Here is a 19,009-nt window from a genome sequence, read left to right on the forward strand (position 1 = left end):
TCCTCATAACAAAATCAGCTCTCAAGAAGGCTGTGCTGAGGTTTTCTGACTCAGTTCATGCAACAACAACACACTGGGTTAACTGCAGTGCCAGGGAGGGCTCCAGTGAGAGGAATTGTTGGGACCTTCCTGGAAAACCCTCCATCCTGAAGGGATGGACTGGAGGAAGCTGAGGGAAAAGGAGGATCTGTGACTTGTCATGCTCCCCGCATCCTGTTTGATAAGTGATGCCCAAGAGAAGGAAAATTCAGAAAGGGGCAACCAGAATCAAAATCCAGTGGGCCAGAAGCCTACATGAAGGTGGGGGAAAAATCTGCTGCGTGTTGGTATCTCAGGTCCTTCCCCTTGGCTGATCCCATACCTGCAGTTTCCCTCCCAGCCTGTTTTACCCACCAGCCTCAGCTACAGGCAGGATCATGCCCATTGAGCTGGAAATCTCTGCCATTCAGAGGATTTATGAAAAGTATTTTGCTTTTGTCCCCCTGAAATTACATCATTCTCCTCTTTTATGTGTCTTAAGTGCCAGGAGAGTGTGATGTTAATGAGATGTACAAAGGCTTTTGGGTAGCTGAACAGTTTTATAGTCCCACATTGATAAATTAAAGCATTTGTCACTGTTACCACATTAATGTTCCTTCCTGAGATCAAAGCCTGGATTTGCTGCATTAAGTGGGACCGTGCCCTGCTCCGTGTCACCACACAGTACCTTCTGAGGAGCTGAATTGTGCTTCTGCATTTCTGCATCCACAGCTTCATCACACCCTGATTCTCACACCTGCTGATTCCCATCTCCACATAAGGCATGCAAGCCTTTTTTTTTTTATGATGGATTTTCTCCTTGCTACCTGTGTGGAAAGCCTGACTATCTTGTTTCAGGACAATCACTTTCTTCTGGCTCTGAAAGGCTATTTCTGCAGTAAAGAATACAGACAATTTCCTTTCTTCTGGAACCCTGGATTCAGTCATATTAATTTACATTTATATAGCACCTTTCATCCCTGAGGATCCCAATGCACTTTACAAACTCCCCCTCTCTGTACACAGAAGCTGTACAAATAGCCAGGCTACATAAACAGCCACAGGATCCCAGTGCCAGCCTCTGAAACACATCCCTGTGCCGGTATTCCCAGCACACTCGTGGCCATCCAGCTCTGCACACATGCCCATCAAGGAGGAAAACATGGCAGTGTGATTTAGAGGCACGTCAGGAAGCACAAGTGATCTGGGCAGGCAGCAGAGTGGCTTCACAGCCTGGCTGAGTGACATCTCTGCTGCAGGGGTTAAAATGAGGCAAAAACTGATTTGTTGTGAGTTACATCTCAGTGTTTGAGTGCTGTTGGCAGTGCCTGCAGAAGTCCAGGTTTGCTGCTCCCTCCCACTGATGGGTAACCCTTGAGTGTGGTATTCACATTGCCCTCTGAGCAGAGAGAAGCTGTGGGACAAGCAGAGGAGAAGGAAAACACAATTCTGATCTCGCTTGCTGTGCCTGTGTTGTGCCAAAGTAGAATGCAATGTGGAGACTGTTCACCCAAAGTGAGGATGCTTTGTTCCTTTGGCACGTCAGGGCCAGGTGTGTGTGGGACTGTCACAGGACAGTCACCAGAGAATGAGATGTGAGTGCAGGGTGAGCAGCTGTGAGCGAGAGTGAGTGCAGGGCAGAGTCAGTTTAGATACAATGGACATAGTACAGTATAATACAGTAATTCTTTAGCCTTCTATGATGGAGTCAGATGCATCATCCTCTCTCTGTCACAGACATCTTTTTATTAAAATCCTTTCATTAGGATTTTTCCTGCTGAAGCTGAGAAGTTTCAGCAACAAAATGTAAACAATGGTTATCTGCTGCAGTGGAATGCAACAGGTGCATCTGGGATTGGTCTCCTGTGGATGTTTGGATTTACTGACCACTCACAGCAGAGCTGCTCTCACTCTCTGCCGAGACACAGATCTTTGTTATCATTCTTCTCTATTCTTAGCTTAGCTAGCCTTCTGAGAACTTTTCCTTCCTTTTCGTTTTAGTATAGTAATAATGTAGTATATACATCATAAAATAATAAATCAAGCCTTCTGATCATGGAGTCAACATTCTCACCTCTCTCTCATCCTGCAAACCCTTGTGACCATGGTCACATCTCTCCCCTTTGCTGGAGTCACCTTTGATTTACAATACACGAGTAGTTATCTTTATAAAACTGGGAAGCATCTGCTTGCTTTGCAATGAAAACAAGGGAAAACAACCCCCCCTCCCAAGAGGTGAGGATGGAGGAGAGGGGAGCAGCAGCATACCTGGGACACCTTTCTGACCACGTCGCTGCCCACCAGGAAGCCCTGCGCGTAGGAGCGCGCTGCGATGAAGGCTCGCGTCGCCTTCAGCTTCAGCTCCCGGGGCACCTCCCCGAAGGGCTTGTGCTGCTCGGCGTGTTTGACCATGCAGTCCAGGTACTCGTCTGTGATGTGGTACTGGGGGTTCAGCAGCTTGAAGAGCCTCTCCAGCAGCCGTGTCCAGAACTCGTTGAGGGCCTCCTCCAGGTTGATGTTGGAGCTGCGGTAGTAGCGGCGCAGCTCGCTGTACAAGTCCTTGAACACCTTCGCGTTCTGAGTGTACAACTCTCCGTACAGGCTTGGAAAGGCATCATAAAGGGCCTTCTCTGACTTGTTCAACAAATCCTGGAAATAACCTGAAAGATGAGAAAAGGAGAGGTGATGCATCAGCCAGACAAGCTGGAATCCAGCAGGCTGTGTCATTGGGCAGCACAACTGAGTACCCTGAGAACAGAGAAGGGCCCTAACAGAGCTTCTCCTCCAACCAGCACTACCCACACTCTCAGGACTGAGCCCTAGCCATGAAGGCAGAAGGAGGAACCTCCCCTTGCCCCTTCACGCTGGAGAACTGGTCTGGGCCCCAATGGCAGTCTCACCTGGAAGCAAAGCTGGGTCTCTTTCTGAATCCTCAAGGTGTCACAGTGCCATTCATAAGTTTTCCTCACAGCTGGCATTGCTTACACAAATCCTAAGCTGCCAAAGCCCTGGTGAGATGAAGCAGGGCTGCCAGCACATGCCAAGCTTGCCCAGGGACATCGCTGGTGGTGGCAGCCAGGCTGGCTCTGGGCACAGCCAGAGCCCAGGTGAGTGTCAGGAACAGGCACATCTTCCTGGGGACTCCAAGGCAGTGCTTTTTAACCAAGGCCAACATTATCTGCGCTTCTCAGCCCATTTGCTTACTTGGGCGTGCATCCTGCTCTGGTTCCAGCATAAACAACAGAGTGCTTTTACACCCCTGGTTCAGTGGTCTCAGATGTGACAGAAATGTGACTCTTGCTACACACAGCAGGGTAGGAATGACAGATCTGACTCCTCCCTTACCAGCATCTTTAGGTATTTCCATCATCCCAACTGCCAGCTACCTTCAGGCTGAGACTGCACAGTAGGGAACTCATAGCAGGATTGGCCTGATCCAATTAATAGATTTACACAAGCAACTTTAATCATCATTGAAGTTAGTCAGAGGAATAATAATTTAAATAATAATTTTAATTTCCATTACACTTGTACTTTTAGGGTCTTTTTGAAGCAAACCTGATTAAACTATTCTTTAAATCTAAATTACTACTTTTTTTTTTGGTGATGAGTGATAAGCTCTAGTTGGAATGAAACTGTTATTCAATTAAAATCAAACAGCATGCATTTAGGTACATAAATAAACTTCATGGTGCTAGACATATAAGAAAAGAAAGAGAAGCTCCTGAAAAATGCATACTGCATGTACAAAGCTTTATTAAACAAAGTATTTTTGAGGGAATGGCACTGACTGCAATTAAAGATCTCTAAAATTGTAGAACTAGTAATGCTCAGATCCATAAATCTTGCTTATATTCACGGACTGAGAATGGCCATACAAGCTTTCCTATATTAATAACCTCTCACTGGTTTCTCAGATTTGAATGAAGTTAAAACTTAACAGGTGAAGTGACCAAGTGAAAAGAACCCTGTGCATCTGCTCCACAGGTTGCTAACACTGAAAATTCCTGTGCTATTTTAACAAAGCAACACTGAACATTAATAGCCTGGCCTTCTCCAGCCCCTACAATGTGCTGCTAAACAGATTTGATCAAAGAGATTTTTGTTTTTAAAAGACTGTGAGCAAACTAGGTGTTAGCAGAAGTCTGGTTTAATTACTTATGCAGAAGTAGAAAGTAAAAATCTGTTATCTGGAATGTTGAATAAAAACTGGTTTTCAAATGACCTTTGGGCAGAAATTTGTTCTTATTCAACATGACTGGGTGGGAAGTTTGTATCTCCAACGATTTTCACTGGGATCCCTCCATCTCTCAAATGACTGGTCATGCACCTTCCCCACCAAAACTGGATTTCTCCCTACAGACACCAGGTATCAGGGCATCAAAGTCACCTATGACCTTGCAATGGGGGGGTTCTCAATAGGGGAAAAAGACAAAAGCTGATCCCATCACATTGATAAAAAGAGACGCTGCACTCACCTGCAACAGAAACAAAACACAAAGTTTCTCTGATGCTGAGAGGAATCTAAAAGCTCTTCCCTACCTTAATGTATCACTCCAAACACTGCTGGTTGCCCATTCACAAGTTAATTAAACTGAGCTCAAACTCCCCTCCTCGTACAATCACTGTTCTTTCCTGTGTGACAAGAGACACGAACTGAACAATTTGCTCAGCAATTGAGGTAAGACATGCAGCTTTGCTCTCACCATCAGGAGGAAGAAAACACCAACAAACACAGCCCAATTTGTCAATTCAAGGCAAAATTACTTTCTTTGTTTTGCTACAAGAGAAACAAGATATATATCTCCCTGTCAAAAAATTGGAGACTGTTCTCAGAAAAGTCAGAGCTAATTAAGGGCTGATGAACTGTTACTTCTCACCAAGTGAGGGAACACTGATTACAGCCAATTCATCTGTGGCTGGTTCTAACAAAGTTCTTCTAGATTTCACACACTGAGGGAAGAAAAAATCTACAGTAGCCAGGGAAAATTAATTAGCAATTAAGTCTACACGTGTTTGTGATGAATGGCTGACCTGGCAGGGAACTTAAATGTCCATTTTGCAGCATCAGAAGGTAGCACGAAGTGAGGTTTGTCAAGAGGGATGCAATGTCCTTGTTCCTTAGTACAGTATCAGTTGAGCTCTCCCAGGAACACTGCATCTTCTCCTGAACACCCTGCCTGCTGATGTCCAGCCTTGTAATGAGTTCAGGCACGTGTCACAGATTAAGGATGTGCAGGGCCTTGGGATCAGACAACTTGGTGAGGCACAGTTTGGGCTCTACCTTGATTTCAGGTAGAGGGAATGATTTATTTGAGGGGGAGCAGCCCATTATCTGCAGCCATGGAGGGTGGGGGACCCTCAGGTGATGGGGAGCTCCAAGTCTCCACTGCTGCTACCAGGAGATCCCAGTAACAGGGCCAGCAGGTCCCTTTGGATCTTTTGGATATCCCTTTGGATGTGTCAGATCCCACTTGGTGACCACTGCAGGGTCTACCCTGGCTCCCATGAGCCCATGGAGCAGCTTCACCCAGGTCACAGCTGGACACAGCCCTGAGCCCCTGAGCTCTGGTGCCCCCACGTTCTCTGTGCCAGCAGCAGGCTCGAGCCATGAACTGCAGCACAGGGCTCTGTCACCTTGGGAATGGCAGGGATGGAAGGAAAGGGCTCAGTGGCACTGCAGGCACTTCAGCACAGGGCTCTGTCACCTTAGGAATGGCAGGGATGCAGGAAAGGGCTCAGTGGCACTGCAGCACAGGGCTTTGTCACCCTGGGAATGGCAGGGATGGAAGGAAAGGGCTCAGTGGCACTGCAGCACAGGGCTTTGTCATCTTGGGAATGGCAGGGATGGAAGGAAAGGGCTCAGTGGCACTGCAGCACAGGGCTTTGTCATCTTGGGAATGGCAGGGATGGAAGGAAAGGGCTCAGTGGCACTGCAGCACAGGGCTCTGTCACCCTGGGAATGGCAGGGATGGAAGGAAAGGGCTCAGTGGCACTGCAGCACAGGGCTTTGTCACCCTGGGAATGGCAGGGATGGAAGGAAAGGGCTCAGTGGCACTGCAGCCTCTGCAGCACAGGGCTCTGTTACCTTGGGAATGGCAGGGATGCAGGAAAGGGCTCAGTGGCACTGCAGCACAGGGCTCTGTCACCCTGGGAATGGCAGGGATGGAAGGAAAGGGCTCAGTGGCACTGCAGCACAGGGCTCTGTCACCTTGGGAATGGCAGGGATGGAAGGAAAGGGCTCAGTGGCACTGCAGGCACTGCAGCACAGGGCTCTGTCACCTTAGGAATGGCAGGGATGCAGGAAAGGGCTCAGTGGCACTGCAGCACAGGGCTCTGTCACCTTGGGAATGGCAGGGATGGAAGGAAAGGGCTCAGTGGCACTGCAGGCACTGCAGCACAGGGCTCTGTCACCTTAGGAATGGCAGGGATGGAAGGAAAAGGCTCAGTGGCACTGCAGCACAGGGCTCTGTCACCTTGGGAATGGCAGGGATGCAGGAAAGGGCTCAGTGGCACTGCAGCACAGGGCTCTGTCACCCTGGGAATGGCAGGGATGGAAGGAAAGGGCTCAGTGGCACTGCAGGCACTGCAGCACAGGGCTCTGTCACCCTGGGAATGGCAGGGATGAAGGAAAGGGCTCAGTGGCACTCAGGCACTGCAGCACAGGGCTCTGTCACCCTGGGAATGGCAGGGATGCAGGGAAAGGCTCCCAAGGAGCCAGTGCTGCAGCTCTATAGCCCTTCTGGCTCCAGGAGGCACCACTGCCCTGCCATGCCTGGGGGCAGCAGCACAGCTGAGGTGGTTCTGCAGAGGGTCCTCCCCTCTGAAAGGACGGATTTGCTTCCACTCTGAGTCACAAAAAAGCAGCTACAGATTCTGTAGACCTGTGCTGAAAAGCTCATGGCTGTTCTCGGCTTCTTGGAGCCTTGGGAATTTGACAGTACCAGCCAGAGACACATCCATGCAAGTCACCTGCTAAATCCATGACTGCCCTTCCCCTCTTTCAAGAAGTTCCCTTCAGGACCCACTGCCAGGTGAGTCCTTCCTCAGCCCTGCCAGCTGAGGGACACAACAGTGCCAAGCCCAGCAGATGGCTTTCAACACCTGTACTTCAGACAAGTCAAACTCAATTTTCCCTGGGCCAATGCAAGGCACGGCTCCTCAACCAAGGCTGCTCCTACATGAAACATCACCTTTCACACCCTTTTGTTGCAAAGTATTCAAAAGAAAAATAAAATGAAATGGAAGTCTGTTTTATTACTATTATTATTGCTTCTCACTTCCAGGCTCAGAAACAAGACAACTGGCTTTGCTCAAAGGAAATTTGTCTTTTGGCAGAGGCCAGGCCTCAAGAACTCTGCCTCAAATGCAAAGATGCCAGAAGTTATGAGTAAAGAAATGAAAGGTTTCTACAACCAAAACAATTCTGACACCTTGGCTTTCTCTTGCTGTTGTAGTGACAAAAACTTACTTCTCAGAGAATTAAGTTTTCAACCAGAATCTATAACCTTTGCATTCAAGAGAGATTGCAAATCCCCACCCATTTCCCTGCTTCGCAGCTTCCCAGGGTTCGCAGCTCATATTTTCACAGTTTCCACATTTTCACAACTCTGGATTCAAATTGGGAAGCTGTGAACAGCACGGCAGGGAGCGGCAGCTCCTCTCTGAAGAGAGAAAGTTTTGAGTTTCTCCTTCCTCAGCCCCCCTCTATCTATCCAAGCTCTCTGCTACCATTTGATCACTCAACATCTGGAACACTCTGGGGTTTCTCCAACTAATCCAGTGATGGAATGGGAATGGATGCAGGAGGGAAAGAGATCACTGAAGGAAGACCCAAATGCTCTTTAGGCAGGCAGCAGAGCTGGCTTCCTTCAAGCCCCATCAATTCTGAGAGGCATGCTAGAGGAAATGCGAGAAATGGAGAAAGGTGACTGAATTTCAATCTCAATATTATTAAAATTTTAAGCAGAAAGCTATGGTACAAAATGCCTTAAAACAGAAAAGGGTTAAGACTGGAGGAACACCAATGGTGTTCTTGTGAAAATGCTGTGGAAGTTTTGCAGCAATGGGTGAAACGAAAACCCTCCTGCTGCCCAGACAGTTTTGCTGCGAGCTGGTTTGCTCAGGTGAGCTCTGTTTGTGGTCTGAGGGCCTTGCTGTGAACTGCCAGGACAGATGGAGGTGGGGCAACACCATGAGGAGGAGGAAGTGTCAGATCTTCAGTTTGGAGGATCAATTTCTCAGTTTTGAGTGAGCACATGAGCCTCTGGTGGAATTCACGCAGGGCCAGAGCCACGGAGCTCAGGAGGAAGGCTGGGCAAGCACTCTGTGAACAAACTGTGGTGTGTCAGGACTGGACTGAAACAGGAGAGGAAATGCAGCTGCTTCTGTGCTGTCCTGAACCCCAGCCAGAGCACGGAAAGAAAGAGATGGAGGTGTCTGCTACAGCAGAGCTCCTGCTCAGTGCCAGCCCTGCTGGTCTGAGGAAGAGTCTTTCCCTGGGCTGAGCTCCCTTTAATGCCCTGCTGCACTTCCCAACACCAGTTTGCTTCTCCAGGTGGTTCTAATGCTGTTTTTCAGTTAACCTACTATTAGGAGGGAATAATTCAGCAACAGGTTTGAGCCATTAAAATCCAAATCTAATGCATTCATGCCTATTTTATTCACTTCAGCAAATACAATGACACTTTATTTATAAAATTGTTATTACTAATTTAAGCACTAGCCATGGCTGTGCTGAAGAGCTGATATCAATCCAAGAGGAGTGATTGACTCTGGTTCACACCTTGGCTGTGTCCTTCCACAGGAAATAACCCCAGTGAGACTGAGTGACTTAGCTCCATGTGCAGACAGCCCTGGATGCAGCAATGCTGGTGCCATTTTCCTCTCTCCTCACAGCTCCACACTCCTGTAAAACTGCTGCTCTGGGGCTGTGTCCTCAGTCCTGAGCCCTCTTGGAGAACTCAATCCCTCTCTGCTCTCTTCTGGATCACTCCCATGTACATCCCTCCCAATGCCCCTGCTTGGTGGCTGAGACCAAAGAGGCATCAGGATAAACCAAGAATCAGATTGAAAAACAAAAAAAAGCCCCAAAAAATGGAGACAAAACCAGCTTTTCCCGAGAAGTCAAAGGATGAGTGGTGTGAATGAATGTGCTGGGAGGCAAGAATTATGAATGCGCTAGGATGCATGAATTATGATGCCTTCAGGTAATACAACTTCAAAACTTTCAAGATTTGCTCCAAAGAGCCATTTGACTGATATTTCCTCTGCACAGTGTGTCCTGGGAGTGTGTGCTGAGAGCTGGGGGGGAATACAGAACTGAAGAGATGTTGTGGGTCAATGAGACACCAAGTGCCAGCTCTGCCATGGAAGATCAGTTTTGTACTCTCCTAAAGCTGCTCAGTGCACAGCACAAAAGCACTTCAAGATTTTGACCTCAGTCCTGCTGGAAGGTTGGTCCAGGGCACCTCCTCTGATAGGAGGATTTCTTTTCTCAATTTCTGGTCAAAGTTCCTTCTTTATCCACTTGGTCTTTGCCAATATGGTGCTGTAGTTCAATTGCTGGGCATTTTTTCCTGGAGTTCACTCTTTGAGACATTTACTCACCAAGTCTCACACTTTCTCAGCATCCATGCTGCCTTCCTACACAAATAAAGGTACTTTCCCCTCTTTACACCTGACAGGCTCTCCAGTCCTCTGGATCACTACACTAGCTCTATTCTTCACCTCTTGTGCTTGGCATTAACTCTTCCTAGGTGTGGGTGGTCAGAAGCACAAAGAACAACTCCTTTCCTTCACTGGCAATAACACTGTGAATACTGCAAGGACTGCACTTGCCTTTTTTAGGAAGACATCACATTAGCATTTCACAGACTCTCTGCCACCAACTGGTACATTCCTAATTCTCCCCCTTGCTATTTCCAACCAATTAATCCCTAGCTGTATGCCTAACTCTGAAATATTGAATTTCATCCTATTTCTATTATTTTGGTTGTCATGGTTATCCACTATCCTCTTCAATAGTGACAACTTTTCCCAGCACTATGCCACCAATTAATCTCATGACTGCATTTCCTATCATTTGTGCCAGTTTTTAATGGGGCTGTTAACTAGGATGGGGTCTAGGCCTGTCTTGAGAACCACAACTGGGACCTCCCTCCAGGCCAGGAGCTCATCTTTCAACACAGAGTATTGCTGCCTCCCCCTTTGCTAGTTCACCTGATAATTCCTTTACTAATTTCCATCTTCTTCAGCTTAATTAACTACTCAAGGCACAGATGCAAATGTCTTTGAAGTCTCCTGAGATGGATTAGCTGATAGAACAGACACGAGCAACAGTAAAAGCAGCTTTGGATACAGGATTTGACAGAATCTCTGCAATCTCTTACTCAAGCTGCCTTTAGGTAAGAGCAAAAGCTGGCCTTCCTTAAACTGGTTTAGACTGGGACACACAGCAGACAGCTTGCTTCTTGTGCTAGGGAAAAGGAGAGCTTTTTGAGACAACAAAAACCTCTCCCTCCAAACATGGAAATGCTGTTTGGAGCAGGGCTCTGCTGGTGAGGAGAGGAGTTCTGCCCGGGAGGAAGCACCTCCAGCCACTCTAAAGCATCTGCCAGGACCTGGATAACATTTTCATTTCATTTTCATTTCATGGTGTTGAATGGCAGAGAGATGTAATAATGTGCAGCTATTTCTTCTTCTGCATATTGCCTCTCCTCTGTTTGTACAGTTTCCCAAGACAGTTTGCCTTTATCTAAGTGAAGCAGGACTGGATGCAGCTATCACAGCAAGGGAGTGGAGGATGTTCCCTGGCAGGGAAGCTCCCCAGAGGAAAGAGCTGCCCTTACTCCAGGAGCAGGGGGAAGCTGGATATTCTGCTTGTCCTCCTGATAAGCACCAGGGCCCAACAGGGTGTCAACCAAGGTGACAGCAACAAGCCTGGGTGTCCCAAGCCCAGCTACAGAGAGCCTCTCCAGCCCCAGCAGCAGCTCTCTCCAAAACATGGCTGGTGAAGAAATCCCTTCAGGCTTTGATGATCCCAATGAACTCAGTATTTCCATCCTCATGACCCTTGGAAACAGCTCTGTGCAAACCTTAAGACACCCCTGAAGTCAAGTTCAACAAATCTTCAAGTTCAACAAATCTTCAGAGACAAGAGACACCTGGAGCTGGGAGTAAAGAACACAAAATGACCTGTAGGAGGGGCAGGACACAGAAGCAAAGCCTGTGATTGACTGCAGCACTACCAGGAGTCAGTGATGCCCTGAGCAGGCTGGCCTAGAACAGAGACCAGACAGAGCTAAAGAATAAAGCAGGGATTTGTTAAAAGGCCTCCATGGATGCACCTTGGGCAGCACAAGAGCCCAGCCAGGGCTGCACCCAAGATGAACCAAAATGGCCCCAAAATGCACAACTGCTCACAGGGTCTGTCCCTGTGATCAGTTCTGCTCCATCTGCACCTTGCAGTTCATTGTCCCATTCCAGCTTTAGCCCAGGCAGTCCCACCCTGCTTGTTTTTCTCTCTCCAGCCCACGGTGTTTGTGCTCTTGGGCTGAGATTTGGATCATTTGTCCTTGGTGCCCAGCTGGAGCAGGAATTGTTTTGTCTCCTGATCTGTGCACAGAGCTCACCATCCCCTAATATGAAGCTCAGAAGTACACAATAAAGCAGCACAGAATGTGAAAAAGATAAAACGTAAAACCTGAGGCACCGTTTCCCCTCCCTTGGAGCACCTGAGCCTGCTCCAGCACTCCCTCCTGCCTGGCAGTGTAAGAGTGAGGAGGGAGCTGGAGCAAGCAGCCTGCACCTGCCTGGAGAGGAATTCAGGCACCACACAGCCCCTGGCATATCAAATGCCACAACACATTCTGCCAGCTGCTTGGTAGGTTTTTGGTAGCTTAGGCCTGGAATTTCCATGTTGGGAACTTGGGAACAGTGTGGGGTGAGGGCACTGGTGCTCCAGGGGGTGGGGTGATGGAGCAGGAGGTGGCATTGAGGTGTGCCCAGTTTGTGTGGCTGTGAGCAGGTCAGCAGGGCCGCACAGAACAGTGTGTGAGAACCAAAGGCAAGCTGCACCTAGGCCAGACTGTTCACAGAGGGTTTTCAACCACCTAATTCCAACCCTGCTCTCCAGCCTGCCTGGCAGAGAATGAAGAGCTGTGCTGCTGTGAGGAAATCTCCTCACAGACTGGAAGCCCTTGTGTAGGGGATTTGCTCTGTTTGTAGGGGATTTGCTCTGTTTGCATCCAGGGTGGGATAAGCAAATACAAGAGATGTGAATCTGAAGATTATTTTACCCACGTGTTTTCCTAGGATCTGAGCTGGGCAGGGATTTTAATCATGGCACCTTCTAAATATACCTATGCTACAACCAGAGACTTGCAGCAAATGATGAACTGCAAATATTGCCCCAGCAGGCTCTTATCAAACAGATTTCAGAGCAACCTCTCTGTTAGATAAGGACTGGGGAGATGTGTGGGTGGGATTGATAACCTGGGAGTCGAGTCTGACCTGGCAGCTCAGTCCTCACTTGAGGAAGGGCAGGCACCTCCCTCTTTAACATGAGCTGAGCTCTTCTTTACAGCCACTCCTCTCCCTCTGGACTGTAGTAGGAGTTCGGATAACTGAGCCAGAGCAAGCTGAACTTTTGGATAAATGAAATTTTGTGAGATAAATCTAGCTCTCATTTTTCTCCTCCAAGAAAGCCTGCATTTAAAGGCAAAGCAATAAGCACCACAGCTATCACTGACAGGAACATAAAGGCACTAAAATTAATTGCTAATACTGCCTGTTCCTTTCCAGGTTTACTCACTAAGACCTGAAGGGCTCCATTTCTCCAAGGGTAAAATAAACTCAGATGTTTAACAATACTGAGGGTTGCTGGCAGTTTTAAAAGGTGTGATGTACACCCTGGATTACAGCACACACCTCTAGAGCAAAGGGATTTTTCACTCCTTTATTTCAGCTGAGCACTGGAGCTGGTGAGGAGCTGCAGAGACATGGCAGGAACGAGACAAGCAGTGGATCTGCTCGGGATGTGCCCATGAAGGTTGTCACTTTCCCAGGAACACCATCCCAGGCAGCCTCACTGAGGATGAGTTTGAGTTTGTGCCCTGTCTCAGGTTGGAAGTGGGGATGCGTGTCGTATCCCCAACTGTCAGAGCTGGGGCAGCTCTCTGCTGTCCATGGGCAGTTGTTTCTTTATCTCTCCCCCAGCCAACCCTCCCTCCAGGAGATCTCTGCTGTCCATGGCCACTGAGCGTCCCTGCAGGGCTGAGCCAATCCCAGCATCCCATGGGGAGATGCTCCGCCCAGGGGAGGAGCCAAGCATTCCTACCTGGATCCAATCTGAGCCTGGCACAGCACAGCAGCCTTTGCCCCCTGCATTGCCAGAGGAGCAGCTTTCTGCTGCCCTGCATGGCCAGAGGGAGCCCAGGCCCATCTGCAGCAGCCCTGGAGCTGCAGAGGAAAACTCCCCCCTTGTGCAGTTTCCCTGCTGCAGCAGAGCCACAGCTGGCACTGCAGGAGGGCTGAGCCCCCATGGGATGGGGCTGGGACACCCCCTGGCACACAGGGGGCAGGGACTGCTCTCACTCTGGCAGGGTTGGTTTGCATTACTGTATTTTAATTTTAATTTTATTTTCTTCCCTAATAAAGAACTGTTATTCCTGCTCCCATACCTTTACCCCTTAATTTCAAAATTATAATTTGTAGGGAGGGGGTTTACATTCTCCATTTCAGGGCAGGCTCCTGCCTTCCTTAGCAGACACCTGGCTGTTCAAACCAAGACATGCCCCTTTCAGCAAGCTCCAGAGAGCTGCACCTTAACCTGCACAACACCTCAGGGTGCTGCCCTTGCTCCCATCTGCACTGCTTGAGGCTGAAAATAATGAAGCCTTTATACATTTCAATATATATATTTCAACTTCTTCCTTCCTTATAAAATATACCATGAACCAATTTGTCACTCAGTCAGGTTCTTTGCAGTATTATTTTAATTGAGAAAAATATCGGTCAATTATCACTTCTTTAGAATTAAATGTATTTGTCTCTGCAAAAAAAGCAGAGGAAACAACCCCATGGTTTGTTTCTGCATTCACAGAGGAGCTTGAGCATCCCCATTACATGGTTTTACAGATCAAAACTCCTTGTTTGAGTTTTGCAAAAGCTGCGGCAGTGAGACAGAACTGGCTTTTCATCTTCTTCATTAGTGCTGCCCTCTGCTCTGAACGGCCTCTAGACAAACTATTTATTGTTGAGTTAATTAGATCATTTGGATCTATGCTTGGCACTGCATTTTTGCAGTCTAGAGTATCTAAGACACATGGTCCTTGAATCTCTAAAAATCTTGAGTATGTGACATGTGGGCTTTCCCAAAGGAAAAAGGAGTACAGGAATTACAGGCTGTGGGGATAATATTCCAGACAGGCTAAGTTCCCCTGTTATTATTGCAGGAGTTTATCTAAGTGTGTATAAAGCCCTTAATCTCTAGTGTTCTCTCCTTCAGTGCCTTCAGAAAATAACTTGCCTCTTTGTGAAAATATTTTGCTCCCATGGAATCAGCATGAAAAGGAGAAATAGGTAGAGATGGCTGCAGACAGCTGATGCTGAGATGCAGCCTGAAGAATGCAGCACAGGTGTACCTCTGACAGCTGGCAGTGGGCAGAATGTACATACAGACATGCACATCTGTTCCTGGAATCTAAAATTAGCTCAATGGCTATTTTAATAGAGATGAAATAGGGATATCGTATATACAGCTCCTCTAAAATAATAGTAATTAATATTATTTATATTTATTATTAGTAATTAATAGAAACATATACCACCAATATATTAATATACTACAGTAATATATTTATTAATGATAAAATATCTATATTTATTATTAATAGTTAATCACAGCACGCTTTTAGAAATTTGGAACAGTCAGAAAGATGTGGGTAACAAAGCACCCCCTCAATGCATGGGGATTTTCCCAGGGATAACCACATGGTATTTCTTTCCCCAGGTGCCTGCTTCAAAAGAAGCAAATTTTAGCAATTGTTGAGGAAAAGAAATTCATGTTCTCTGGCAGATATTACAATAATGAATTCAGTAGCAAATTTTAGTTTCTGCTCCATCAGATGGCATCTGCTCTGTTAAATACCTCTAACTTCACCTTATCCAAAGATAAAAATCTAGATAAAGACAGATTTTCAAAAGACCCTAGCACCATTTAACTATTTCTGTTTGAAAATACAAAGTCCCTTAAAAAGCACTCCTAAAGGGGGATTTAAGCTTAGCTTATCCAACCCTTCCCTTCAAGGTGTTTGTTGGTTTTTTTAAAGGTTGCTAGGCCTATGGTGGCTGTGACAGACTGGGATAAAACCAGTGGATTTTCTGAGTTGGGAGTTCTGCTGAACCCCCAGGCAGTGCTGGCTGCAGCAAGGAGAGGTGGATGAGCACTCAGGGAGTGTTGGATCACGGAAAAGCACCTAAGTGGGAACAGTTCTTTCTGAATGGATGGATGCAGAGGTGGCACCAGAGCAGCCCTAGCTCGTGTCCTGTCCCCTGAGCTGGTGCTGCAGCCTCATGATGAGGATCAGTTCAAAACCAGAATGAGTTAAACACTGAGACACCACAGCCTAGAGCCACCTGAGCTGTACTGTACATCTACTGAATTACTGCTGGCTGATTTTGCTTAATTTCATTGAGGTAGAAAAAATACCTTGTCCAGTACTTATACCTTTTACTATGATGTCTGAATATATTTTCTAACTGACATAAACATATTTTCTTTAGTTTGTGGACTACACACATTACATATTACTGCCATGATTTATTACTTGTGTATAAGTCCCAGCATGGAAAATCTGCCACAAAATCTATTTGCTTTGGGATATTGGCAGTCACCTCCACACTGCCAATGGACATTTAAAACTCATCTGAACCTCATCTGGAGGAAATACAATTTTGAAGGCTTGGGAAAGAGTCTGCAAAAAGTTGAGAAATATCTCATCTCCCATCCTCACTAATTCCATTCTGAGATGTACACATTACACACATATTTGAAATTTGTATCAGTCAAACATAAATAATTTCAAAGCACAATAAAACCTTAAAAGCCAACATGCCTGGGTGCCTTGTGCCTCTCAGGACTGTCCCTGGGCACATCAGTGACTGAGGGCATCTGCACCTATCCCTGGCTGACACCCAGCTTATGGAACAGAGATCAAAATGCAACTTAAAGAAAATATTAGCTGGGAACTGGTATGGTTAACTGAACTCTGGCTGCAGCTACACTTGGGAAAAAGCAGAGAGGAAACGACACGTGCTCCTCTTTTTAAAAATTCATTTACAACAACTAAAAAAAGGCTTTGGTTACCCTGAGATGTTGGCACGCTCCTCCTGCCTGAGTTGGGGTTTCTGCTGCTTTTGAAGCATCTCTGGCTCTGGTCCAAATGTGGATGATGGGAGAAATGGATACTTGTTAAAAGCATGGGCTTGATTCACTTAACCACATAAAACTTTCTTTTTTTTCCTGTCAGGTTTTTATCCAAAGTACATTGCACCAGTGAATTGGACATGAGTAACAAACCCTGAGCTCCTTAAAATATCCCCCCATGAATATAGATTAAAATCCTCATTAAACACCTTGATAAATTAATGAATTTCTAGGGATGCACAGAGAGGTTGACAAGCAGCTGTCATCCACCTTTTCCTCCAACCACAAATGTTTGAAGCCAATCAAAATAATCTCAGATCTGGCAGAAGATTTAGAACAGACAAAACGAAATACTATTTTAAACAGCCAAATTATGGAAAACCTTCCTCTTGTTAAAAAATGTCCTGGATGCTGAGGACTAAAATAAATGCAGAAGATGATCAAATCAGAAAAAAAACCCAAACAACAACAACCAAGTCCATTGGGTGGACATGAAACAAAGCCAACAAGACATCCAGGGTACCAGAACAGAACATTCTTGGGGCAGAGGCACACAGGATACTTTGGAGCTTTCTCTGTAAGCCAGGGTGTACCTCACTAATTGCCATTACACTAATTGAGGATACTCTCAAGATCAAGGTAAAAACCAGAGTGAATTTTGTTCTGTGGGAAAAGAAGGCTCAGAGCACGGGCCCAGCAGACCCAGCCCAGGGCCACCCCTGGGTCCTGCCTGGCCCACCAGGGATGGGGCACCTGCAGCCTCCTACAAGCAGCACTGGGGCTTGGCCAAGCTCCTCTTTCCAGCACTGCCCCCCTTCCTGATGCAGATACCCTTCTGTGACCTTGCTGTGCCTCAGTGCATCTCCAGAGATCTTCCATAACCCAGAAGCTCGGTGATTACTTAATTAGGACAGTAATTATGTAGCTCCTGTTAATGAAAAGCTGAGTGCTGCACCACTGTTCGCTGATGTGCAGAGGAGCTCACACTGGGTGAAGCAGATCATGGCATGGCCCAGCTCAGAACAGCTTCTCCAGGTGACACAGATCCAGCTTTTTCTTTACAAACACACACCAGTGAGTGAGACCTAAACATCTCCTCTGCCTGGCAGTGAATCCATGGAAACCTACAGAGTTATCTCATACTACCACTGAAACAACAACTGTAATAAATGCAGCTCAGTGTCAGCCCTGGGTAGAGGCAATAGATAACAAGGCAGCCTGAGCAGTGCCCTCATTAAGGCTCTCTGGTAAGGAGAGCCCATCCTATAAATTGACTTTTCCATGCCTGTTGTGGTGCTGGGTAATTCGACAATTTGCCTTTAATTCCCTCAGGATGCTCCATCTGGGTTCAGATCAATGGCCCACCCAGCTGTTTCAGCTGAACTCTGCTTTCAGCTTGCTGACTAAAACAGCCATATCAATTCCTGGTGTGCTCAGGAGAAAATACAAGTGGTGAGGTGATGGATATTCCCCAGGGAATGTCTCTGAGTGAGCCAATCTGTGTCTGGAGGAACCAATTTTGGGTTGTGTGAGCTTTTCAAAAGGACATAAGTACAATTCTGTGCAGCTTAAATAGCAGAAAGCAAACTGAATGACATTTCCCAATGTCTGGGGGAACAGAAGAGCACTCCCAGCCCTAAAAACCACAGATGTGGAAGCAGCTGACTGGAGGAGGACCAGACCTTGACTGCCACATGCTGTCACAGTGCCTTTTCCCAAATCCCCATTTACACCCTGGAAACTGCTGCACAGAACCAGTAGTTTACAGAGCTGATTTCCTTCTCTTTTAATTCCCATTTCAGCTACATGCTCGGCAACTTTGTGTTTATGCTGCTCTAATCTCTTTGAGGAGAGAAAGAGTAGCTCCACTGTTGATCAGCAAGTTGCAGGGTAATCTCAGTTCCTTCCAAGCTCCCTGTGTCCCTCTGTGTCCCTCTGGCACTCTGCAGGGCCCACAGCATTGCATTCTGCACACAGAAAAGGACAAGAACTACGAGGAAGGGGTGGCATCTGTGTGCCAATATCAGTGAGGCAATGATCTATGAGGAGACACTCCCCCACCCCATTTCACACTGCAGATAACCAAACCTTCATCCTTCACAGCTTCTGACCCTGTTGCCTTGATCCTTTGCTGTTATCATTCTCCTACACAGCCAACAGAGGAGTTGGTCTGCATGATCCACCTGCCCAGGCCCTCCTTCTGCACCCTGTGGAAGTTCTGCCACTCATCCAGAGATGTTTCCTTTCACTCACCCATCTCTACTTGCTTACATCACACAAATGGAGGCCTCAAGCTTGTGTCTCCCCTCAATTAATTAAATTAACATGCTACTCTCATGGGACCCTTCATAACAAATGCTTGGGGAAGGAAACCCCTGGCACTTGGGAGCTTGCTCCTGCTCCATCTCCCTTCATCAGTGTTCTGCAGTGGCACTGCTGCTTTGTGGGGCTGGAAACAGGGAAAAGGTCCTTGCAGGTGTTTGCAGCTGCTAAGTTGGTGACAGAGGTGCTGATGCTCCTTGGTGAGGTATTTTGTGTGTAGTCTCACATAGCCAGAAGTGT

General features: G+C 47.0%; 1 protein-coding gene across 1 annotated transcript in view; it reads right to left on the bottom strand.

The window, feature by feature from the left end:
• GPC1 (glypican 1) overlaps positions 1–19,009 on the bottom strand; it is a 207,509-nt gene that overhangs the window by 24,805 nt on the left and 163,695 nt on the right. The window contains exon 3 of the mRNA XM_005490961.4: positions 2,287–2,678. Coding sequence (XP_005491018.2) covers positions 2,287–2,678 — 392 coding nt within the window. The remainder of the gene's footprint in view (positions 1–2,286; positions 2,679–19,009) is intronic.

This window comes from Zonotrichia albicollis, chromosome 9 (genome assembly GCF_047830755.1).
Source record: "Zonotrichia albicollis isolate bZonAlb1 chromosome 9, bZonAlb1.hap1, whole genome shotgun sequence".
Taxonomy (NCBI): Eukaryota; Metazoa; Chordata; class Aves; order Passeriformes; family Passerellidae; genus Zonotrichia; species Zonotrichia albicollis.